This window comes from Prorops nasuta, unplaced genomic scaffold, assembly GCF_024137725.1.
Source record: "Prorops nasuta isolate Cenicafe-Biocafe unplaced genomic scaffold, Cenicafe_Pnas_1.2 PNAS00009, whole genome shotgun sequence".
Lineage (NCBI taxonomy): Eukaryota > Metazoa > Arthropoda > Insecta > Hymenoptera > Bethylidae > Prorops > Prorops nasuta.
In genome coordinates this window covers 7,675,231-7,699,532 of record NW_027116806.1, presented here as the reverse complement: position 1 = coordinate 7,699,532, position 24,302 = coordinate 7,675,231, and the positions used below count along the sequence as shown (strand labels likewise).

The window sequence follows — 24,302 nt, the reverse complement described above, 5'->3', positions numbered from 1 at the left end:
CAATGAGGCCTTCCACAGTTGGATTATAATATTTCTTATATTAACTAAATTTCAACCAAGTGTCTTAAATATATATATACTAATTTTATTTCTGGAGTAAATTGTAATTTATTTAAATGCTCTAAATATCTTAATATTTTTCTTAATCGATATCTAAAATGATTTCTGATATTCTTAAAATTTTATAATAAAACTTGGTTCAAATAACCGAGAGACATCAGCTGATTTGACTATTCTCTACGTAAGGTACAATATTTTACTTATAATCTTATCTAATATTATTTAAGAAGAAAAGTTTACGTTCGATTAAAGCACAATGCATCATTTAAAAGGAAAAGTTGTTGTTCCAATTACGTTACTAAACAAAACATCTACTCTTTAATAATCCAAGCCACACATTATTCATTATTATCAAAATTTCTTCATTTCTTTATCCACTCCTATAATTTATATACTCTGTTCATAAAAAGACACGTATAATATAGTTTTGCCATTATTCATAAGAGTCGTGTACAAGGCCAGGATTTACTTTTCATGACGCAGTTATTCTTCTCGACTGAACTGGCTCCCTGGTTGCATCTATTCTATACGTATCTGCTTTTCTTTGATTCGGTAGAAATCCACGTAAGCGAACTACCTACACAGAAAAATGTCTGTATGCCAGCACTAAATATGGCCTCCCTTCGTCATCTGTCACTGCCCCACTCCTTTTCTACCTCTGCTGGTCCCACGCGGCGGACTATTCTGATCACCGTGGTTCCTCGATTGGACGCTTCAGCCAGTAAAGCAGGCCACGCGTCATTTGGTAGTCTGAAAAATCTGCAAAACTCTCAGCTCCAGCCTCGGCTCATTCACGTATCTCATCCAACACTGTGAAATACTGTCCGATGGATTTAAACGCTTCTGATTAATTATATTCGAAGTGGAGTCCCGAGCATCCTTAAAAAAATGATTTTATTGTGTCGTTCAAGTGCTACTGTTAACAAGGATTTTTATTGTCGAAACCACTGATCAGCCATTATGTGAAGTGTCGTTATTAAAAGATATTAAGTGTCCGATAAAAAATTGTGCAAATAACGAGCGAAGCTTAATTAATCAGACGTACTAGTATCTTGTGAGTTTGAATATTGCGAAGAGATCGATATGGAGGAATATGCAATGTTATGCAAGATATCTAAAGATAGGTTTTCTGACGTATATCGCCGATTTAAGTACCGTGACAATACTGAAATACTGCAACTTCTGTTTTCTCGCAAACCTAGAAGAATCTTCAAAAACTAGGAAAAGACTTAAATCTACCGTGAAAGAACTTAACTCTTTTTTTTAATACACCAAGAATATATTTAAAGCTTCTTATAAAAGTTTGCAAGAGTTTCACGAGGGTCCAGCCTTCAGTTTGAAAGTTTAAACTGGAATTCCATTGGATGACTCTAAAAGTTCATTAGTTTTGAGATTGATCGTCGAGGATTTAGTCGATGCTGGTTGAGAGTTGCCGAGAGCAGTGTACCCCAGGTATAGCACGTTATAGGCGAAGTAAAAGTGAATGTTCAAGGATAACAAGAGTTCTGGATGGGTTGAATGCAGAATGCAGCAGATGAATTTTAAAGTGCATCAGGGCTGATTAGTGATTACCAATCTTATCTCTCGTGTAGAAATCGAGGATAGTCGTATAAAGGGAAGAGGCGCAGCGTTGCTTGCTGGCAAAAGGCCTGTTGGCTTGCACAAAAACTACAAAGATATGACCACGCCAGTTTAGCGCAGCACTGCGAGTACCAAACAGGATCCTGAGTCACGAAGACGAAGCACACAGAGCTACGAAGAAGAGACGTGCCTTTCTCGTCCTCTACAATCAGTTTCTGTGCTCTTCCAAATTGCCAGTTTTCACCTCTGCCTCTCCGCCAGCCAATCCTGCCACGCGTAGCCCAATAGGGCAATCTTATCTTCTGGCTTGTGACAGAGACCTTCTTCAGCCTTTACGACTCCGATCTCTGCGAAAGCTCTTACAGAAATTTCTAAACATATTCCATTCCTCCTCTCCCATTCACTATCAAACTTTCTCAAAGAGCTCGAAACTGCCGTAAAGCTTATCTTTCAACATTTTCCAGCACAAAGCTATCCGAGAAACTTTGTATAATTACTACGAATCTACTCTCGCAAGCTTTTATATCAGAAAAAGCTCTTACACGTTTTAATACCCCCTCTTATTCTTTCAAAAAAGCAAGAATGCAGATCGTGCAAGATAAATGGATTTAGTGAGATATTTTTCGATTTAAATTTAACCTACGTTGACCTTGACGTTTCTAAAAATAAGGATTACCTTCGACAGTAAGAGTTTATGAGAAAGGAGTACGCAACAAAGGATTTTAGCTAGATATTTTTGCTGTTAAAAATTTGTACCTGCAAGGGTCTATATGCGATACTGCAGCTGGAAGGAAAATAATAGATCGAAGGCGAATCAAGATATTTTTGGAAGAACGTTACTCTAACCGTGTTGTCGAGAAAATTTCGTTAACTCTGGTGACCTTGGTGGTGAACAGTACTAAAGCTGTATATATATATATATATGTATATATTGGAGCCTACTGCTATTTTCTTTTACGATTATTTTCGATCGATTTTCTGTCGCGCCCTTGGTGATTGTGATCTTAAAGCTCTAAGTTTGAAAAGCTCCATCAAGCCTCGACAACCTTGACGGGAATAGTCGTCAAAGCAGGATATCCCAGAAAATTAAAATGTCTCTCGGCTACCTTTGTAGCGTCGCGCTTGTACTTTTTCCTGTGCTTTTTTACCTTCTAAAACTCCTTCCCCCTACAACCTCACGTCCTCGAATCATGATGTCTGCCATGCTCAATCTTGCCAGGTATACTATAATCTTTCAAGTATTCTTTACAGCAATAACATAGAAATATTAGAATTTTCAAGAAATCGTACGATACATTCTAATAAATGTGTCGTAAATCTTTTGATCGTTGGTAAAAGAAAATATAATCATGGCTTTTCAGCTAATTACGCAATTAGTCAAGCACGTGCTCAAACAATACGATTTTAACCTTTTGAAATATTCATGTACGTTCAAGAACGAGGTACCGACATTAGTAATATCTCCAAAATATCGATAATAAAGTAAAAAAAGAGTTAAAAGTTCCTCCTTTAAAATAATGTTACGCTACAGCATAGCTTTTAGTCCTAATAATATTTTGTTAAAGCTTCGAAGATTAATTAAAACATAAATCATTTTGTCAAATGTTTGGCAAAAAATAAACTAATGACTCTCTATGTCCAGATAATTTAACATGTGCTTTTTACGAGTGTTCTGATTGATGACTTTTATTTAAATAATAGCTCATGCGAAAAAGTCAGGAAGTGGTATGATACATTCTTGTCCTTCTATGTTTTTTTCTTTGTAAATAGTAAATTCCTGCACGCACGTGCTCTTCTCCGTTATTCCGTTCGCCATTTTGATGTTGGGTGTGCTTTGTTAGCCCCCCCCCCCCCCTTCTGGCACTTTTCCAACGTCGGAAGAAAAAGAAGCCTCTGCATAAACACGCCTGTCTACTAGAATGACCCTCTCGTAAAGGCCAATGCACGTAGTATGTGTCATTATAAGCGCCTAAAGCGAATAGTACCTTTAAGTTTAAATATATAGCTTTATCGAGAATACCATGGAAGCACTTCCTATTTCGTCGATAGATGAAATTAAAGATTGTTTGTCGTTATCGCTTGTGATAATTAGCGAAGTGTTAAAGGGGCGAGAGTGGCGAATGCCAACCTCCTTTTCACGCTGATTCAATTTGGGAACGAAACTGAAATGGACTTACGGTTACGATCGGACGATCGCAACTACTTGATCGATCGATCGGCCTATTTAGGATCGTACTCTACGATGCAGCTCATTATAATTACGATCTTACGTACTCTTACACACCGAGCTTCAGTTCCTCTCGTGCCACTCTTCTCGTCGGTCGACAAAGTGTTGTTTTCTTTCGTTGCCTCGTTAACCATAGTCTCCTCTCTCTCTCTCTCTCTCTCCTTCATCTTCATTTTTCATTCAACAAGCTATTTCCTTTCTGTCTCTTGCTTTCATATCTTGTATTTTCAATATTAACCAGATACACATTCGACTTCTAAAAATATTTCCAATATTTCATCTCGAATCCTCGAATCCAAAAAAAAAACATTCCGTGTTTATAAAAAAAATCCAACTGTTTTTTTCCTAGTAAAAAAGAAATTCGAACAAGCTAAATGCATAAAATATGGCTATTAAAAATAAGGTAATTTAATTCTTTATTATAATTAAGACCGTGATCAAACGACAGCTGTTCCAGACACATTTCATTTTTCTCGAAACTTGCAAGATTATAATTGTAAAAAAGAGTATTGGTTAGCCATTAACGTATGGCTGCACTGATTGGACAGGACGGCTCACGCAAAACAGATTGCTAGCAAGTTTATTATGTACTTGCTGCTTCGTTTCCTGTGGGAAGGATCCTCGAAGGGTTGATGATATTAATAACAAAATATGCACACACACGTTCATGGTCATCCGCGAAGATAAAATAATCGACATGTGCGACACATGATTAGTCAATCGATAAGTATAACGCACGTGCTGTGAAAAGACGTATACGTTACCCCTAACGTCACGTATCTTCCTTATTTTTTACTCCTTAATTGCGGAAGGTCAAAGGTTCTAGAGTGCAGGCACATGTCGCGTTCGTCGCAAAAATAGTTTAAATATAAATATATATATATCAGAGACCAAATAAGAGAATTCTTCCTTAATATCAATGCATTTCTTCGGGTCAAAAGATTACTTCCCCTTTCGCCCTCCATCCGTTTTTCTCCTCCAGGATCGTTTCCTTTTTTCATCAACCGGCAAAAAGACGCGTTCACCTTCGTCCTTCGAAATGTCTGCACCACCGTAGAATTACGCGTCGTAAAACGTGAATCTGACTCAATAAATCGATGTCCGAACAACTTTTTTTCTCGTAGCCGCGCGTTGCGCAAAAAGCTGCGTTACCGTGTAAGATCGTAATTTTCTATCGGCTCTCTGATAAATTAACCTGGAATAGCATGCAAATTGCTCGTAATGATTTCTCATTTGTGCGTCATTACGGTGGAAAGAGTGGAGTCTTGTTCGTTATACGTTTGTCGGTGTATTCCATACGTCTCGATCACTCGCTTTGTCTCGACCGAATACTACAGAATTTTTATCTCGCACTCTATTCACCATTTCCACCCAGAATCACCGTCATTTTTCAATCGGCGGATTAGCAACGATCAATCGCGATATTCATTTGTTATTTCATACTCGTTTTTTAATAAATATTATAGCAACAAATTACTCGCTGATTCTCCACGAACATTCATCAGCACTTTTATCGCTCTGCTCCAACTAGAGGTCTATCAGTGTGTTCGAAGATATCGGAGGAGGTTTCGATGTTTTACATCCGCACTTCGACGTGGTTGGCGGTTTGTGGTTGGCAGAAAAAACGCAGTATCGAGCGCGCGTAGAGGCTTCCGGTGAGGGGAAAACCGCAAATCGTCCGGCAAAGTAGGAAGGAACGAGCGATGTGTGCTTCCTGGACACTGAAATCCTAAAAATTTTACGAGGCTGGTTAACGTTAGCCCGATGATGCTGCGCCCAGCAGCTGCACAGATATGCAGAGCTGTGAGAAACGTTGAAAGAGCGATTTCTCTCCGAAAGAAAAATCAACTTCTGACTGCAACTGTTTTATCGCCGTGAGATCTGCTAAAATTGCTGAAGCTGCTCGATTCGCTGCCCTTATCCATCTTTTCAGTTTCGCACGATCCAGTTTTACCTCTGCATTGCGAGTATACTCCTTCGTCTCTCTCCCCCACCCTATAACTGCTCCACTTTTCCACGAGCTTTACGAGAAACTGTAAAAACGGTACACAGACCGGGTGTGTTGAAACTTTCAATCGATGCTCGGTTAAATTTTTCCAGGTAGGGTAAACGAAATGGGGGAGGGGGGGGGGGGGGGGTAGATTTATATACGATATAAGGTACAATGATTTTAAACAATGTCAAGGTGCATGGATGCCGCTCGCATCGAATCCGAGAGGACTCGATCTCTCACGAAGCATTTTATTCGTCGCTCCTGGCTGTGAAACCACTTTGCTCGGCTCTGATGCGGCTTTTAATAATGATTTCATATCGCACGGATTTCAAAGCTACGCCGCTATTTCGTAATCTCTCGGGGACGCAGTCGACGCGACGTATATATCTGACTACGCCCGCCAAACCATTTAAAGCCACCTTCCCGAGCACGAATGATCATAAACAATCATATTTTTCGTTATCGTTTCAGCGAAGGTTTCCATACGATGCCGATTGAAATCCTTATATAAACGATTCGTTAAAAGAATATTACCTTTTTAAATATTATTGATATTAGCAATGATCGAAAGGAATAATTTTAATTTATGAGTACCCATGCTGATTTTAAAATGATTTTCTTGTTAATTTATAGTATAAAATTTACGAATTACTATTAAGATTGAGAAATCGAATGGAGGTAAAAATTTATGAAGGATAGTTTGGGAAAACTCACGAAGAAATTATAAAGATCACGGTGAAGGGTAGTAAGAGTCCATATATAGCATGAGTGTGAGCGAAAAAGAGGATGTGCGCTCATTGCACCCGAGGATCTTTACGCCAGCAGAAGCACAGCGTTTAGCGTACGATACGCGTGACACGTAATTTTGCGACCGAGTAAATTTAGCACGACCGCGACCTCGCGTCGAATTAATGTTCGCGATTCCCGCGAGCGAAAGTGAATATTCGTGCGGTAGCTATAGACAGCATTGCAGGAATTAAAGAAAATAACGTGAGGTTTTTCTCGAGATCTTCCTCGTTACGATCCTGCAAAGCCCACGTTAAAGCTGATAACCGAGAGTTGATATCTGTACATTAGTGACGTCACAGCATCGCTGTGGAATTATCGTGAGATAATCGGTGACCAGTACAGAAATTCTCAAAAGTCTTGGAAGGCATCTGTGTATTGTCCGAAGGTTCGAAAACTTTGTTACACCCTGTATACACAACTACCCTCCATAAGGCACCTTCAGACACACCGCTGAAATCGCTCCTTCTTCTTATTACTTGTTATTATTATTATTACACCCCCCTTGGTCCCCATTTCCCTCTATCCTACACTAATTCACCGCGAATCATGTTCATCTTTGATGCTTCATCTTCCGTACTTTTAACTCGTAGCTCCACGGAAAATAATTATCCTGCTCGCCTGAGTAGCCTCTTCGTGTGCACGCGCAGCTTTAATTTACTCGTGCGTGTCGTAAATATATATTATAAAAGTTCTTTTACTCGTATCATTCCTCGGTCACTCGAGAATACTCGAGGAGCAAAATACGTTTGGACTAGTGGTCTATGTACATCGATTTTTAAGCAGTCGCCCCGTTGTTTATACCTTGCGTGCTTGCTGCATACACCCGTGGTATATACAGTATGCCACTTTGATTAAGATTAGGCGGAATTATGTTGGCAAGTTTTCCCCATGCCAAGGCGGAAATAGGCTTTAAGATGGGAATATTTTGCATGCTATACTGCTCGCAGGGGATTAAATTTCAACGGGAATAAGGAATTATTTTAGCTTATGTATATATAGATATATGGCTATTGATCTAAAATAGCGGAAACTTTTCTTTTAATTTTATTATACCGGCGCATTTCTCACAAGAGCGAGGTCATAAATGAGAGTGAAACTGCAGGTGGGAACTCCATCGATAATTGAATAGTTCTTAGACTAGAAAGTTGCGCACTATATGATAAGCTTCGAGTGTATGCTCGTAAGAAATCGTGAAAGATTATCTTTCGTATCGGGAAGAGGAGAGTGCCATTGATACGTGTTTGCGAGTGTGCGTTCGTGTATGGGAGAGACAGAAAGAGTGTGACTTGAAAATTAATTATCATACACTGTATAGGCCATTATTTGCTCAATTCCATTGTTTTTCTTCTGCTTTCAGGTCGGCATTGCAAACGTTGCACAAAGTGTCTAGCAAGGCGCGCGAGCAAAATTACTTCCAAGGTGGATTATCCCATGATTGGGTTAGCTACTATGAGCAAAGAATCGAGAGTGATCGCTCGTGCCTCAACGAGTGGCACGCGATGGACAATTTGGAATCTCGACGGCCACCGTCTCCCGATAGCGTGCGCAATAAGTAAGTTTAATCTTTCCACGCTTGTCCAGAAAAATCTTCGTGGCAAAATTTATGCGTACGATGTTGCATTGTGTTGCAAGAATATCGTTAAAACTGTTCTGGCGAAATAATAAAATTGCTTAGGAAGCAATCTCAATTATTCGTATCGTAAAAAGCAGTAAACAAAATTGTTTGAATCGATGGGTCGAGATTTTGTATATGTAAAGAATAAATTTATTGGTTGAATCTATATCGTTGATGGACCCGACTAAAGAGGCAGGGAGATTTTTCAAGAAACAGCTGGCTTTCGATGCGAATTTAACTTGGTAGAGTGCCAAGTCGGCGCATGGTTTGTTGACATTTCTGACGTCTTTGGGATTTACACATACAAATGAAGAGCATAACTTTAGAATCGTCCTTCAATTATTTCCAGTTTCTGCGTCTGTATTTTCTCAATAACGATTTTCATGCATTTTGGAATTTCGCTATTCGCCACAGGACTTGTTCTAGAAATAATAAGATAAACGAGTTTTATTATGTATATCTTGACTGTGGTATCTTGTTACTTGTATAGGCCTAGGGAGAGGGAGGAGACTGAACGCGTGATACGATCGACTTTGAAGGAAATTATGATGTCCGTTGACCTTGACGAAGTGACCTCGAAGTATATCAGAGGACGACTGGAAGAGGATCTTGACATGGATCTGGGAGAATTTAAACCGTTTATCGATCAGGAGATGCTCACCATTCTCGGACAAATGGATGCACCGACTGAGATATTCGATCACGTGTACCTTGGAAGCGAATGGAACGCTAGCAATCTGGAGGAACTTCAGAAAAATGGGTAAGTTAATTTTTATCAATACCCATATTGATAATGTATAATCGTTTGATCGATCTTTTAGGGTCAGACACATCCTTAACGTAACCAGGGAAATCGATAATTTCTTTCCTGGAATGTTCACATACCTCAACGTTCGCGTTTACGATGATGAAAAGACGGACTTACTCAAGCACTGGGACGATACCTTCAAGTATATAACGAAAGCGAAGAAAGAGGGCTCAAAAGTTTTGGTGCATTGCAAAATGGGAGTATCGAGATCAGCCTCGGTGGTCATAGCATACGCCATGAAAGCTTACAACTGGGACTTTTCTCAAGCGTGGAAGCACGTGAAGGACAAGCGTAATTGCATCAAGCCGAATAATAGTTTTCTTTTGCAATTGGAGACTTACCAGGGTATTCTGGATGCCATGAAAAATAAGGAAAAATTGCAAAGGTCCAAGTCTGATACTAACCTGAAATCGCCGACTTCGGTGAAGGACCAAACGAAAAAGAAGGAGAAGCCAGACAACACCGATAACGATCTGCAGGAAGCTTCCGGATTGGAATTGAAGAAAAGTGGCCAGCGACCGAAGAGTTGGTCTCCGAACGTTGAACTTGTCGAGAATATGCTTCCAACAGGTTTGTTCACTTTTCTCTACTTTTTCATATTTTCCTATATTAATTCAATCGTATTTATACATACTTCATCGTTACGTTTTGGAAAAAGTAAGCGAGTTAAGCACCCCGATTGAAAAAGAATTAATTCGTCCGTTTGTTTGATTGTTCGTAGCACCCATTTCCCAGTCTCTGGAGAGTATTGACAAAACAGGGAGCACTGCCGAAATAACACGAGAGGATCTTCTGCGTGGGTCTAATCAGAAGACGGCGATAGATCAAGAAGGTCGTAACGTCTTGATGCCGTGCGACAATGGGCAATCGTACAGTGTTTCGCAAAATCAAATAGTTCATCTACCAGGTCCTGACGTTCCCAGTGTGAAGAATCGAATCAGTAAACTGGAGACGCAGGGTCAGAAGAGAAAAGGATTAGTGTTAAATCTAACCAATCAGTTCGAAGCAGCCAGTAGCAAGCCTTCTTCTCCTGGTTCGGATTCGGAGAGCAAAGCGTTACCTCAAAGTCCGCAGATGGTGATGAACGATAAGTCATTGGAGAATGGCCACTGTCGGACAGAAGCGCAACAAACTTCGCAAAATTTAAGGACAACCTGTACGAGCCAGGAGGTTTGGGATCCAGGTGAGGGGAGGAGGGATATTCAAGCATCGCAATTCACCGAGGCTGAAAACAATAATAGTGAACATCTAGTCTGGACTGCATCAGCGAATGCAACGTGTACCAATTCGAGTAATAGCGTTAAGTCTAACGGCGAGGTGAGTGCCGAGAGTGAATGTATCGTGAGTGATCCCTTTAATTCAAGCATGACGACGACGACTATGATGAAACCAGTTTCATCCTTGGCCGTTTGTCTGGATAATTTAGTGGAGAAGAAAGCGAAGAAGGATGGTGATCCGTTTAGTGCCCAACTGGACAGGGTGTTTGATCGCGAGGAGAGACAGGGCGATGAGCCTATCACAAGGGAATCCCCCAGTCGTCAAAGTTCCTGGAGTAGTTATGATAGTGCAGTGGTGCTCGACAATAGCTCCGTTCACAGTTCGTGGGCCACTCTGCCGACGAGGAACAGTTCCTGGGGATCCTACGATACGCGTCCCACCGATCCACTTGGTTCCAGCGGCCTCTTCCCTTACGACAAGGAGGAAATACCTTGGCATCCGGGCACGGTTAAACGTACGAAGCAGAAACTCGAGGAAAACAATACGAGCAACACGGTTAAGCGCGTTTGCACCCAACCGATGGATTTGGAAGATAAAACCGACAAAGGAGGAGCTACCACCGAATCGGAAGAAACTCAGGTGGATGCTTACAATCCGGTCCTTCTGCATCACGCAACGTCACCCATGCCGAGTAGAAAAGACTCTTCACCGGCTCAAGATCATCAGGGCTTGAAGGTCGATACCACTCGGAATAGTCCGAGCCCGGTTGGCGGTGATGGTATCGATATTAGTCCGGTACCACTTCGCCAAGTGGGCAGACTGTCCACCAGCGCACCAGCACCATCCTCCCTGTCCTCGGAGAGCGACCTTCCGGTTTCTTTACGCTCTTGCAAGTCAGAGAGCGAAACTTCGAGTCCCTGTGTCGTCAACACCACCCAATGCCCATCAGTCAAACACCACAAAATGGTACTGGAGAACCTGAGCAACAAGCCAATTTTCAACAAACGCTGCCTTTCCGTGGACGACTCGCCGGAGTCCGAGTGTCCACGGAGCACGTCGGGTATAGTGAAGAATCTGAAGAAAGAGTTTGAGGCCAAATCGACGAAAGCTGAGAGGAACAGCAACTCGGACAGCAATTACGAGACTGAATCATCTTCATCATTGTCGTCGACGAATTCCCGGTCGAGGCGGGAGGGGAGGATCAGAAGCTTGCCGTCGTCACCGATCATACCGCATAACGAGTCCAAGATTCAATCGTCTCCCACTGTAGATGAAACCAAAGAGAAAGAGGCAAACAAGTCGAATGAACTGTGTTCAACGCAAATGCCATCATCACCGACGACGCCACACGAAATTACCGAGGATCTATCCGTTAGGGTTCTAGTTGGTAAATACGAAGTGGCCAAGCCCGAGCAGAGGAAAAGCTCGGAGATCCAATTACGGACACACAAGGACAGGGAATGGGATTCCATAGAGGTCCATCCGCCAGCCAAATCGAAGATCGCCCCAGAGTTCGCTAGAAGATCAGCCCCTATTATGATCAGTAGTAATCACTCGTCTCTTTTTGGCGAAACTACGGAAGCACCTGGTAGACCGCCTGTACCTTCGCCCAACGTCGTGGTAGCTAGTGTTGTGGCGAAAGCAGCTAGTAAAAAACAGCAGCAACAATATGGTAGAACGCATCCTCTATCTAGGCTGCAGGACAGGCCTAGACACAGTAGTCCGGTTTACAACACCATGTAAATCGAACCTTTCAATGATCTCCTTTCCTTCGTTTTTATCGAATGATCAGCCATGATGCTACTTTTCGGTTAGTTGTGGGTCAGCAACAACGTTAACAAACATTACCTTTGTCGGTTTGTCTGCCTATCTGCTCCCTCCCCCTCTTTTATCTCTACAATGCATGATTGCATGCATACGTGCGCAGATGCGCTCTTTCCTGTACAGCAATCAAGATTTTAATGTCCATTTGGAGGAAATTCAGTGCAACGGTCATTGATGGCCTGCAGTCTCATAAAGTTATAATTTATGATTAAATAAATTTTACTTAATTTCGCAAAATTGTTCATCTAAAGTCAGGATAGGCGGAATAATAATATCTTAATATTTTCCAAGATATAATTATACAATGATAAAAAAGTGACTTGCAATTTTTCACTGATATATTGGAATAAATTACAAGCTTGGTTTGGTTCAAAGTTTGTCTAAGGAGACCTATAGCTGATTGTTCTTCTTCCCTCTTTGGTTGACATTAAAGTAAAGTTGATTCGATCTTAAATGAGATAGTTGCTCTTGTTCGCAATAGCGACTGCTATAACGAATTCCTCGTAATCGCCATAATATAATGTTGAACTACATTGTCTTTCGTGAATAAAATTGAGCATATGTGTAAATTACGAATTTTTTAACAGTCGCAGGATGAATGGCGGACATCCTACTGCTTTTTTAATCGGAAAATTATTGGTGTACATATCTGCGATGATCTGATAATGAAAATGTTCCCGCTAAGGGGAAAAAATCACTTGAGATCGGTGCAATGAGAAAGAGTTGGAAACTGATATTCCTATGTCGTCTCGTCATTATCTAGTGGGCATTTGGAATGAAATGTGCGCTAACTAAGAGTGACCACGAACCAAGTAGGGCATACGACATGGTGTGATATGATATATTTGAAGTGGAATGCTATGCGAAAGAGCGGATGCTCAGTCAGGCTGTGAATGTAAGGTCTGAGCATCATCGCGGATTAACGATCGCTTAATTTTGTTTGGTTTTAAGATTTCTTCAGATCGAATGTTACTCGGTAAAAATGATACTTGTTCATTTACGAAATGACGTCGTTGTGATTATTTATAAGTGTAAGCGAATACCGAAATGAATAAAGATAAACGATGAGACCTCGAGACACTGTAATATTAAACAGCACTATTTGTAATTTATAGCGACTAATGTGATTAGGAGAGCACTCGACGGTGCACAGCGTGTGAGAATGAAATGTAGCCATGTGCGAGTTTGGTATGAATGCGAAATGAGAATGAATGAAAGAGGATACTTGTAGTTGCAAATCACGAATCAATTAATTTACTGAAATCTGGAACAATCGACCAATATGCCAAATCACAATACTCTTAACTGGCTGGTACAATATGGAAGAAAGAGAAAGCTTGGGCGAGAGACTGAATGAAAGTCTAAATTTTTAATTTTGAAATTTTGTCTGTGAGCTGAAATTGCTTACAGTTTTTAGCCAAGCATTGGACAGAGACTTTTGCATCAAGAATCTCTCGTCTTTATTGTACAATCGATTTATTGGTGCAGATAATTTTCAATTGGATGTAGAAATAATGCGATATTATTTGCAAGTATCTTCTCTAATATTTAATTGTTATTGTCCTACTCTCTTTGTACTCCTATTATTGTATATCGTCGTAAACTTAAATCAATTGGATTGGTCTTGTCATTTTCGTTAAAAATTGCAGGCATCTGCGATAATCATATATGAAGACTTTGATTATAAGATACTCCCGTTTAGAGCCAAAAGTACAATAATATAATTGGGAGCGCGAAAATGTTCGTGTTTACAAGTTTCCTCATGAATCGATGGAGACCGTGTCCTCGAATCAAAAGTATATTTTGAAACATATCATCAAATCATTGTTAATTTGTTTACTGACAGTTTCATTATTGCGCGTGCATATGTATGTGTATATCTATGAAAGAGGAAAAAAAGTTCATTCTTATCGAGGGCGGGCGAAACTGTTTCACTGTGCATTGACGACCAATTTTATACTCCGATGGATGCGGCTGTTCCAGGAGCGCTGAGAAAGCACTCTGTGTTTCACGAGCGCACTACAATTATGTATAAATATATTTTATTACCTTCTCAACCAAATAGGCTCGTTGATCGTGTTTAGTCATAGGAAGAAAAGATATCGTGAATGTACAGATCTTTAAACGCATAACTCTGTGACTAGTTTGCTCGATCGAAGCTAGAGATTGATTATATTATTCTTAATATGAGAACGCATTGAAGTAAGATTGTATCAATTAATCAATTGAAGAAGAAAGAGGTTTTTGTTAACCTTCTTTAGGATTTCTCCCAGATACTTTGCCGTCAGAGTTGGTTATCAATTTTCTTTCGCACAATAAATAAACGCTTAAATGATGGAGTGTTGAACTGATTAATAATTAAGAGTATAATGTTAATCGTGTCAGCTGCTCTTACACGTAGATTCTCTGCGAAAAAATCTATCAGCTCTGTTCAAAGTATCGAATCAAGAGACGTTTTGCTCTCTCAAGTTTTCAATCGGTCCTTTGCCGATTATTTTTCTGGTGTCAAGTACGTTTGTAATGTCACAAATTGATGTGCTCATTTCTAGTAATTATCTCTCTATCTCTCTCCTTCCTCGTATCATCCCGCTTCTCCTCGCCAAATCCTTATCCACATCCTCTTTCTCCTCAGCATCCCATTTGCTTATAATGTGTGTGCGTTCATGCGAGACAAGAATAAGCTGCTGTCATACAAATTATGAAGAAAACAAGAAAACCGTGCGTTGTTCTGTATAAATTTTGTACCATAGTTTGTATTAAATGAAATATATTGTTTATTGCTTGACACATTGCTGTGTGTGTATATCACTGATCAATCCAGCCAGACTCAATTAAAAACGACGATGTTTATTCTTTTTTTGTTAAGAATCTTTTGTACAAATTTCTAAAACATAAGTAAAAATAGTATATTGATACACAGAGCTGTCTTACCAAAAACTTATCACTATAAAGGAAAATATTTCAAAAAATATTATTATTATGATTGGCCAATAATTTCCAAAATATGTTTTCCGCAGCAAAGAATCATTTTTGGTAAATACGTTCCTTCTGGACGATATTTCTTTGAATCTTTTGTCGAAAAAGGTCGAATATCGAATCCATACACGCCATTTGTTAGATTAGATATTTTTGCTATAGTCTAACAAGAAGTTGATAGTTTATACATATGACTATTGATCAGCTTTGTGAAAAACTTACCGAATGAGAACGCAAATCTACTACACGGAATAAATTGATATCTACGCCTCCACATGCAACGAAGTAATTATTTATATATTTGCCACAATAGAGCAAAGAGGATTGATCATCTGGTTCAATATTAACAATTAATTTGCCACTGCCGTAGTCCCACAATTGGATAGTATTTTTCCTTTGCCAAGAGCAGGTAATTATCTTTACATAAAATAATATGGTAGGTAATAAGTTTGATCTATTAGTGGCACTTTCATAATAGTGTATGAGTCATAGTAGAAATTACAATTAAATTTATAGATTAAAAAGTACAAAAACTTTAATTGCATACCTCTTTCCCGTTCCTGCTGATATCGAGAGCATCACCACATATGTGGACACCTTCCAAATGACGGAATGCATGAGGTTGCCTCGTGTCCCAAAACTGGACCGTATCGTCCCAACCACCGCTTATTAACTCATACCAGGATTTTGGATTAAAAACAGCACCAAATATTTTTGAAGTATGACCATCCATAACGTCAGGTGTATAGCTGATAATAATACAATAGCAAACGTTGTAAAATTAAAGTGATCTTTATACATCTGTAACGTTTCTTCTTATAAATACCTCCTATGAAATACACGCTCTTGAATTTTGCATTCTTCGTCGTAAAGATATATATTAGCATCGTTGCCCACGGTTACGAATTTTGGTAAAAGAGGGTGATAAGCTAAACCCAAAGTTTCTCTCAATTCTCGTACTGTATAAAGACACTGTTTAGATGGATGGTGCCAGCATTTCACGCAGCCATTTGCATCTTTTTTTTTGTCCATCAACGTGGAAATGTTTAAAAAGAAAATAATTAATATTTAGTATACTAAAAAAATAACAGTAATATAAGTTTCATTTAAGTGTAATAATATGCTAACAAGTTGCAGTGAGAGTATTCAATACAGGATGAGCCTTTTGAGGAGGTCTTCGCTTAATTGCAGTCGTTGGTGCAGGATTTTGTATAATTTCAGCATCCTGCAGTGTTAACGCACAATGCTTGGAATTATTCTTGTACAATTCAATCGTTCCATTTGATAATCCAGCAGCTAAATATTCGCCCGTCTCCGTGTAATTAACGCACAATATTTGTTGACCTGCTTCTCTAAATTTATAAAAGAATAAATCAGTGAATCAATACTTATACCTTGTATGCGCGAAATTCATCTTATTGCATAATTACATTTCGTTAAGGATTTGTATAAATCCACTTGTCTCATAGTGACTCAAACGATGTGATTTTTTCTGATCGTTTTCGCTTTCAGTTGCGCGGGTATAAGCCATAGATCTTGCTAATATTTTATCAATTTTTCTTTTACTTTGCCAGCCTTCAGACGTATCATACTTATCTGTACTTTGAGAAAATAATATTTAGTGATGATTAGGGCTTAAATCATTAAAGCTTCCTAATTCTTTGTGGCGTAGTAAAGATTTTACCCATTCCGTCATCAATAAAAGTTTAAAAGGGTTATCAATAGTAACCCGCGAAGTTTGTCCTTTTGCTTTATAAAATCGTTAAGTTATTTTCAGTGAACTTCATAAAATACGGATAAATCTAATTTCGAATAAAATGTAAAATAATATTTGGAAAAATGCAGGACTAAATTATACAAAAACTCATTGAATTAAGGAAATATTTTTTGTACGAGCGTAATCAAATTAATTAAGTTTATTATAAAATTGTTATTGTTCTGTTAACAATATTTATAACGTTTGAAATCTTAATAATAGTATTTTCTTATAATTAGATTTACTTTTATATCCCCAATATCTTATAGTAATTAAAATTTATACTTTCGAACGCATTTTCCTATAGTTTTAAACAATGAAATTATTATTTATGATAAATAAATGATATGTATGTCATGTTTTATTTCATCGATGTATCATTTTTATTATAATTAAGGCAGTGTAGTGGCAATGTAGCATTATTATTTGCATATACTGCTATTGCTTGCTTTGTACATTGTAATACAAAAGAAATAATATGTAAAAAGGAATACAAAACTGTTAGTAAAAAATTCTTATAAATCTATATCAGAACTGTCCTATCTAGCATGATTCTATTATTTTAACTATTTCGACATTTGGACGGAAAGCTCATAAGACCTGTGTCAGTCGTATTTTCCAAGTACATAATACATTATTAGGTTCTACCAAAACCTAATATAAAATACTAGAGGTAACTTTTTATAAAAATATTGTCTCTTAATGCAAATGGCTACAAAATTAGTTTGTAAAATTGACTTCCTTTACATACTATCAGATTTTTCTAATATTTTAATACAGATGGGTAGTAAGCCATAAAGTCAAAAGTCCATGATGACTGTATCATTATAGCAGCTATGGTTGTCAACATAAAAAACGTTTAATAGAACGTTGTATAATACTAGAGATATTCTTGATAAATTTATATAAAAGAAATACTCTATCAGCCTAAAACCTATCATTTTGTAAGAAAGATTTACAAATTGAATAAGCTACGATAAAAATTGCATAAGGAAGCATTGATTTATATAATATTTGATATGCATTTAAACTTATATTCAGGGATAAAGAATCTCTATGTTTGGGGATTGAAGTTTTTCAATTAAATTGTACATTGATTTAACCACCATCAAGCAGTATATCTGAAATAAAGTTTCTTATAAGTAGAGCAGATATTAATTTTATTATAATTAAGTGTTCTGTTGCTTACATTATAAGCCATCCAAAGCCAGTTGCACAATGCGGCAAATGTTGCATCAAGCTGAAAAAAACAAGATTTTAATATTATAAAATATTTGTGTAAAATTGATAACATAAAAATTATAATAATACAAAAAATATTACATAGATATAATAACCACCAACGAGCCATAAACCAAAAACAAGTTGGAATAGGCAAACAATAAACCACATCGTCATCCAGGGAAGAAGCCATCCTCTTATACCTCGTTTTATTCCATATACCATTAGTAAAGAAGCTGCTATCAGCCATGAGAAATATATTATAAAGAAACGTCCAATAACAGGCATGGCTAAAAAAAAACATAATATAATAAATAAAATTTATACACAATAAAGTTAGTTGCTAATGATAACATACCATAACGAATGTCTGATTCAAATAATGGATTGTACAACTGTGTTGAATCCCCTCCAAGTAATTGATAAACTATAAATGTTATCATAACAATAGAAATAGCCTGGAAAAAGTAGTCAGTCCATCATTAACAGAAACAAATCTTATGAGATAAAATGTAGCATTTGTGTTTATTTTTTAATCAAGCTACATACTGCTGAATAAAATGCAATAGCATTACAGCCTGTTTTTAAGCTATTAGTCCAGATAATTGGTGACCAGCAAGATTTCGGAATCCCCATTTTTCTTCTAACACAAACATGAAACAGTGTTGGTCATAAAATAGGAGTGTAAACTTAAAATTAATGATTGTATATTATTTATAACCTATAAGCAAATTATATACACTTACGTTTGTTGTGATTGTTATAACCAATAACTTCTATATCACTTTGCTTAGAAATCGCTGATAAATTTATCCTAATGATATTAAAATCCTAACTTGTGGAATTGCTAGCTTACATAGAGAGCATGTAACCTAATGCTGCATTCCGAATTCTGCATGAAGCGCATAGAATGTATAGTTTATGTCACGCTTATTATGGAATTAAAAATAAGTTTTATGAACGCATATGCGTAATTCGGAATGGAGGGAGTGAATGAACCCAAAACTATAGCTATACATATAATGGGGACAGTTTGGGGCGAAGGGCGGAGGCTCCAGGGCTGGCCTGGGCTGGGCCTTGCCCACCTTGCCTGCAGCTCTGGGCCTTGTCCATCAATAGAAGCCATCGGGGCCACCAGTATCATGAAAATACGCCTTTATTACCTTAAAACTTCACACGAATCATCCGAATGCCTCGTGGCAGTAATACCAACTTATTCAATGCAGACCCAACTGATATCCATTGCAGTTTATGTAGAATTATCAATTCCGAATAAAATTAACGCAAACCTAATTGTAATTTGAGTTAATTTTCTACTCAAGCAAAATACTGTATATAGTATAAATGCAAACTGGTGCAGGGCTAATATCGGGCTTTTATAAATCGGGCATTATTCTCGATGTTTAATGGGGTTACTGAATTATTAAAGTTAAGAAATACATCAATTAAAAGTAATAAAGACCGATGAGCGATACTCCAAGTGCTTCTTTGCACAAGGACATGATTAAAAATTAAAGTAAAAAATAATTATATATCTTAATTTATTAACAGGATCACCTAAAAGTTTTGGATTCATTTTATAAACTATTATAACATAGTAGAAATATAAATAATAAAATGATCTCTATTTAAAAGTATTTATTGATTCATTAATTTCGATAGAATAATACTTCATATATTATGACATTTATATATATACAGTTTATTACATATATTGCACGAAACTGTAATTTATTTATTATATATGAATCACAGGTGAAGTCTTGTCACATAGGAATCAAAATTAAGGATAAAGAAAGTCGCGTGTAAAATTAAAGTCTACCTTTTATTGAGCTCTATATCTTTCTGTAAATAAGAAATAAAAGAAATATTGTTATGTAATCTTGAAATTTGATTGTTAAAAATGAATATATTGTTACATACCGAATTTTCATTATCTTTCGAGCGCAAAAAGCAATGGATTATAGGTGTATATAATTTCTTGTCTTCTGGTTTGTATATATTTCGACCGGTGATGAATGAAACGATTAGGCCGACTATGATTACCGTTAGAAACCCAACCCACGTATACCACAGATAAGACATTTTGTAAAGAAAGAATGGTTGCTCCCTAAAAATTTAAATTTTTAAAATAAATACATTGTGGAAGAAAATAAAATTAAGTAAAAAAACTATTTTCTGTAATTGTTAACGTAACCTGATCGCATTTTCAAGAATAATTGTTAAATTAGTTGCCGAGTTCCTCAATGATTCAGGACAGCCTTCCACCGATACAGGCTTTATTGGAAATACAATTTGACCTGTGGAAATCGCAGCTTGACTACCAAACGAGATCCAAGCAACGAATGAAAGACTAACTAATCCACCAATTAAAGCTCCCTGTTCGACAGATAGAGTACATAATTATAGAACAGAGTACTTTACAAAAAAAATAAATAAATTATTTAAATTACAACGCTCATTTATTTCACTTATGCACAATTAATAAAGGCTATTTACCATTGAATTCGCAACTGGGAAAAACATTCCGAGTGTAAAAATTCCTAAAAGAGGTCCAGCAGTTATTCCCGATAAGCTTTTGCCAGCCTAATGCAAATAGTTAGGTGCAACTTTACTATAGTGACAACTGTGTAAGAAATATGACATATACACGTATGATTTTATCAGAATTATACTTTACCTGTATCAGTCCACTGAGCTTTTCTACCATGAACACTAGTCCTACGCATATGGATCCCATGACAACGACCAGAGCTTTCATTATGCGACTCGCAGCAAGATTAGACACAGGGGTCTTCAAGCAGGGCATGATCATATCTTCGTAGATCACTCCAGACATGGAATTTAATCCAGTAGACATCGTACTGAAAAAGTAAAAAATAATAGCCAACGATAGTCAAGTATATAATTAATATTTTATACTGTTTATGCTTTTTGTAAAAGCTGTATAACGTGCTTGAGAAATTATGCCATTAAGGAAAATTACACATTGTGCATACATATCTATTTTGAAGTATCGTAAATATTGATGCCGCGTAATTTAGTTTCAGCGGCCAAAGAGGCAATAAAATCATTTAACATGAAAGCTTTTACGTCATATGGACACAATCTATTTTAGACCTCGAGTTTGATCGTAATGCACATAAGTAATTCGAAGCCATTGCGCTTTGCTCGTTGAAGGTACAATAATCACTAAACTCCGGACAAGTTTCAAGCATCGTGTAAAAAGCACAATATACGTTCCGAATTACTCAGCGAACAACGTTTAATTTTCTTAAAAGCAGCTGTGGATTGTTCGGATCGGAGCATTCCTACGGCTTACCCATTCGAGTTGAATTTAAAAAGCGTTCTTTTCATTTGACAAAATAATCCCACATTGGTATTTTATAGATTTACTTTGGCTTCTGTTTGTTAATAAAGAATTGCAATAATCATTGAAGCTTGGTACCAAAGATTCCTCTGTTTAAAAAAACTTCAAATTATTTTTATTTTGCATAATTACCTCAATGCAGCACTGAAAACACCAGAGACGAAAAGACCTGGTAATCCTGGTATTGATTGTGCCAGCTCCATTACAAAGTATGGTAGCAATTGGTCAGGTTTCCGAATTTGCTGTGATTTAAATGATTCAGCTAAAGCCATTAATGGACACGATTAATCGAAATTACCACTTGTATTTACCTTTGTTGTTATTGGATCGCATTCATAGAAGGCAGCGAATATAACAATTCCTGTGTAGCAGCTCAGAGATACAATGCTAATTATGCCAAAAGCCATGATTGTTATTGTTCTGTCGGGAGACATTAATCATCATGAATGATGTAAAGTGTATTATTATTATTACTTAATTTTCTTTACATTTTTGGGAAGCTTACATATTAGACTTTTTAAGATTGGGCATAGCCAAGCATCTCTGAACCATCGCTTGATTTACCGAGCAAGTGGCCAGCCAGTTCAAGTAATTTCCTACCACCACGCTCCAAAAAGTATGTCGTACCGTAGGGTTGGGATTCATGCTGTGGAATAAAGGATTATATTGTATATGTGACTCTCAAAGTTATATTAAAGTTGGCGGAAGTTGCTCGAATCTTACTTGAAAAATTCAATTCTACCAGTATCGACGTTCCTCTTCCATACCTCAGCTATGCCACCTACCCTCGCGGTACCCAAAATAGCGACAACGATAACTCCCCCGAACATGACTATTGTTTGAATAGCATCTGTCCATACTACTGCTTTCAGTCCACCCTAAAGATTGCTTAAACAATTATATAATCCTGTTTTCCCTACAAATTCACTTCCTGCACCTTCACTCACCAATGTTGTATAATATATGCAAACCGCACAAACCACAAGTGCAACCATGTGAAGATTAATTCCAGTCACTTGATTAAAAGCTAACGCAGGAACGTAGATTACCAAGGGTATGTAAAGCAGCTGCAATATTAAATTACAACATTAAAAAGTTCACACAGCCTCGACGCTGATTCTAATTTTTTCGGAACCATCTAATTTAATCTGTTAATTTTTTAGGAACTTTGCGTATCAACTCTGATTTCTTTCTTTCATTATTTTGATGTATCGTTTCAAAAATTTCAGAGATTTTTATTACTACTCACCGTCCCGCTCTCCGTCCACTCACCATCTTAATAATAAATATGAAGGATCCCATAAGCCTCACTACATGATTGAACCTCAGCTCCAAATACTGCAAGAATTCACACAGAATCTTTTCATCGTCGCTAACAGAAAGTTTCGGTTGTTGAAGAGGCGAATAAGTTGTGAGAGAAAAAAAAAGAAATTACAATTTTTCAAATACCTTGTAGGAAGATGTAATTTGAAGCTTGTAGAATACCGGTAAGTACACCACAACCATTGTGAGGGAGACGAAAGAATCAGCGATTACAACAGCCCATAGTTGTGTCCCGTAAACGTACATTTCGGCGGGTAAGCCCAAAATTGCAATTCCCGATATGTAGCTGAGGAGCATAAAAGAACATAAACTCTTCTTGCTTGGTTAATTTTAATTTAGAGAGCATCTTAATTCTTTTACCGGTAAATAGTACTTGACTAATTGCGTAGCATCCATGCATTAACCAATGAATTTCATTATAATTCTATCTCCGAAGTGTCGTATGTGTGTGTGCAAATGTTAAGCACAAATACTATTACTCTGCATACTGTGTGAACGCGATATGAATAATTTATGCAATTCCTGACGGTGTATTGTAATGATTCGGATGCTGTTTCTTATTTGAATATCGTGTGTCACGTGACAGAGATCTTATTTAGACGTAATTAGGAGCTTAAAATGGAGCCTTGACAGTCAATTGAGATAAATGTAGTTCTCTCTACTTTGTACTTCCGGTTAGTAAAACAATCGTACAATATTTCTCATAATTTCCAGTAGATTCGGGTCATTAGGTCGCTAAGAGACTTTTCTTAGCTTTTATGGGTTACAGTTATGTAATATATCGCATTTAATCTCCGTGTTACATCAATACCAATTTTACTTCATTCGTAATGGCTTATCCTAGATCTGAACCGGATGCTTTATCTAATAAACGCAAAAAAATCACTCCTTTCATCCAGAGTGAATAGGTATTATTTCAAATAGCAATGCAAAAATTACATTTCTTCCAGAATTTGAACATATGCTTCACCGATAAACGATAACGATAAGATATCGTGAAAGAAAATATATTAAAAAATAATAAAAGTTATGAAGTAATTTGTAGAATGACGAAATATATATAATTAAAAGCAATATATCGAAAATCTTTTACCTCGCAATGAGAGACATGCTGATGGGGAAGATGGACATAGTTTGGCCTCCGACCAGATACTCCCGTACAGCATCCGGACTTTTTCTGGATTTGTACGCTTGATAAACGCCGACGAGTGCGGAAACACCCAACATGCAGGTGAAAACAGTATAGTCCAAAACGTCGAATGCTCTCTTCGACCCTGTCTCGTCCATTCTCGAACACTAATAACTTCCGGTAGTCGTCTGATTGGCCACTGGTGAAAAGTCCTCTCCGGTGAGTTACGATGATCTCCCGGTGAAATGATTATCGATCGATTCGACGACGTTGTTCGATAGAGAAATATCCAAATTGGAGCGAGAGTTTTGATGGTTTTGGGGAAGATCCGCATCGACGATTCGCGCATTCGAATTCGGAGAAGCTGCAGGCTGAAGCGAAGGAAAGTTTAGCGGGCTGGAGGATTGTTCGC

The 24,302-nt window shown here is 37.5% G+C and overlaps 4 protein-coding genes across 8 annotated transcripts in view; 1 reads left to right on the top strand and 3 right to left on the bottom strand.

The window, feature by feature from the left end:
• Positions 1-14,900, top strand: part of ssh (Protein phosphatase Slingshot) — a 91,865-nt gene extending 76,965 nt beyond the window's left edge. For 4 of the 5 annotated variants that reach the window (XM_066732144.1, XM_066732145.1, XM_066732147.1 and 1 more), the window contains 4 exons: positions 8,008-8,202; positions 8,756-9,025; positions 9,087-9,643; positions 9,795-14,900. In XM_066732144.1, coding sequence (XP_066588241.1) covers positions 8,008-8,202; positions 8,756-9,025; positions 9,087-9,643; positions 9,795-12,034 — 3,262 coding nt within the window. In that variant the 3' untranslated portion in view covers positions 12,035-14,900. Of the gene's footprint in view, positions 1-806; positions 2,861-8,007; positions 8,203-8,755; positions 9,026-9,086; positions 9,644-9,794 lie in introns of those variants that run through there. The other variant, XM_066732149.1, reaches the window with a different exon arrangement.
• A 146-nt stretch (positions 14,901-15,046) lies between these two features.
• LOC136776215 (small ribosomal subunit protein RACK1-like) lies at positions 15,047-16,779 on the bottom strand. The gene is made up of 6 exons (XM_066731595.1): positions 16,776-16,779; positions 16,522-16,687; positions 16,220-16,473; positions 15,918-16,107; positions 15,639-15,840; positions 15,047-15,508 (listed from the first exon to the last, which is right to left on the bottom strand). Exons 1-6 carry the CDS (start codon positions 16,777-16,779, stop codon positions 15,293-15,295), a joined length of 1,032 nt encoding a protein of 343 aa, XP_066587692.1. The 3' UTR covers positions 15,047-15,292.
• A 247-nt stretch (positions 16,780-17,026) lies between these two features.
• Positions 17,027-19,119, bottom strand: LOC136776277 (uncharacterized). Its single transcript, XM_066731692.1, has 6 exons — positions 18,815-19,119; positions 18,618-18,711; positions 18,427-18,526; positions 18,171-18,358; positions 18,037-18,087; positions 17,027-17,968 (listed from the first exon to the last, which is right to left on the bottom strand). Exons 2-6 carry the CDS (start codon positions 18,702-18,704, stop codon positions 17,885-17,887), a joined length of 510 nt encoding a protein of 169 aa, XP_066587789.1. The 5' UTR covers positions 18,705-18,711; positions 18,815-19,119; the 3' UTR covers positions 17,027-17,884.
• Positions 19,120-19,691: 572 nt separating this feature from the next.
• Positions 19,692-24,302, bottom strand: LOC136776255 (sodium-coupled monocarboxylate transporter 1-like). The gene is made up of 13 exons (XM_066731649.1): positions 23,855-24,302; positions 22,888-23,047; positions 22,711-22,776; positions 22,386-22,505; positions 22,162-22,316; positions 21,944-22,084; positions 21,750-21,858; positions 21,571-21,680; positions 20,749-20,932; positions 20,568-20,654; positions 20,266-20,447; positions 19,992-20,178; positions 19,692-19,913 (listed from the first exon to the last, which is right to left on the bottom strand). Exons 1-13 carry the CDS (start codon positions 24,046-24,048, stop codon positions 19,887-19,889), a joined length of 1,722 nt encoding a protein of 573 aa, XP_066587746.1. The 5' UTR covers positions 24,049-24,302; the 3' UTR covers positions 19,692-19,886.

Coding starts and splice junctions, on each gene's coding strand:
- LOC136776277 (XM_066731692.1), bottom strand. CDS start 18,704: ATGGGGATTCCGAAATCTTGCTGGTCACCAATTATCTGGACTAATAGC. Junction 18,527..18,617: donor CTATTGCATTTTATTCAGCA/GTATGTAGCTTG, acceptor TACTTTTTCCAG/GCTATTTCTATTGTTATGAT. Junction 18,088..18,170: donor TTGGTGGTTATTATATCTAT/GTAATATTTTTT, acceptor TGTTTTTTTCAG/CTTGATGCAACATTTGCCGC.
- LOC136776255 (XM_066731649.1), bottom strand. CDS start 24,048: ATGGACGAGACAGGGTCGAAGAGAGCATTCGACGTTTTGGACTATACT. Junction 22,506..22,710: donor TCATATTTATTATTAAGATG/GTGAGTGGACGG, acceptor TTAATATTGCAG/CTGCTTTACATACCCTTGGT. Junction 22,317..22,385: donor GCATATATTATACAACATTG/GTGAGTGAAGGT, acceptor AGCAATCTTTAG/GGTGGACTGAAAGCAGTAGT.
- LOC136776215 (XM_066731595.1), bottom strand. Junction 16,474..16,521: donor ATACAAATCCTTAACGAAAT/GTAATTATGCAA, acceptor GTATAAGTATTG/ATTCACTGATTTATTCTTTT. Junction 15,509..15,638: donor TCAGCAGGAACGGGAAAGAG/GTATGCAATTAA, acceptor TTTTATGTAAAG/ATAATTACCTGCTCTTGGCA.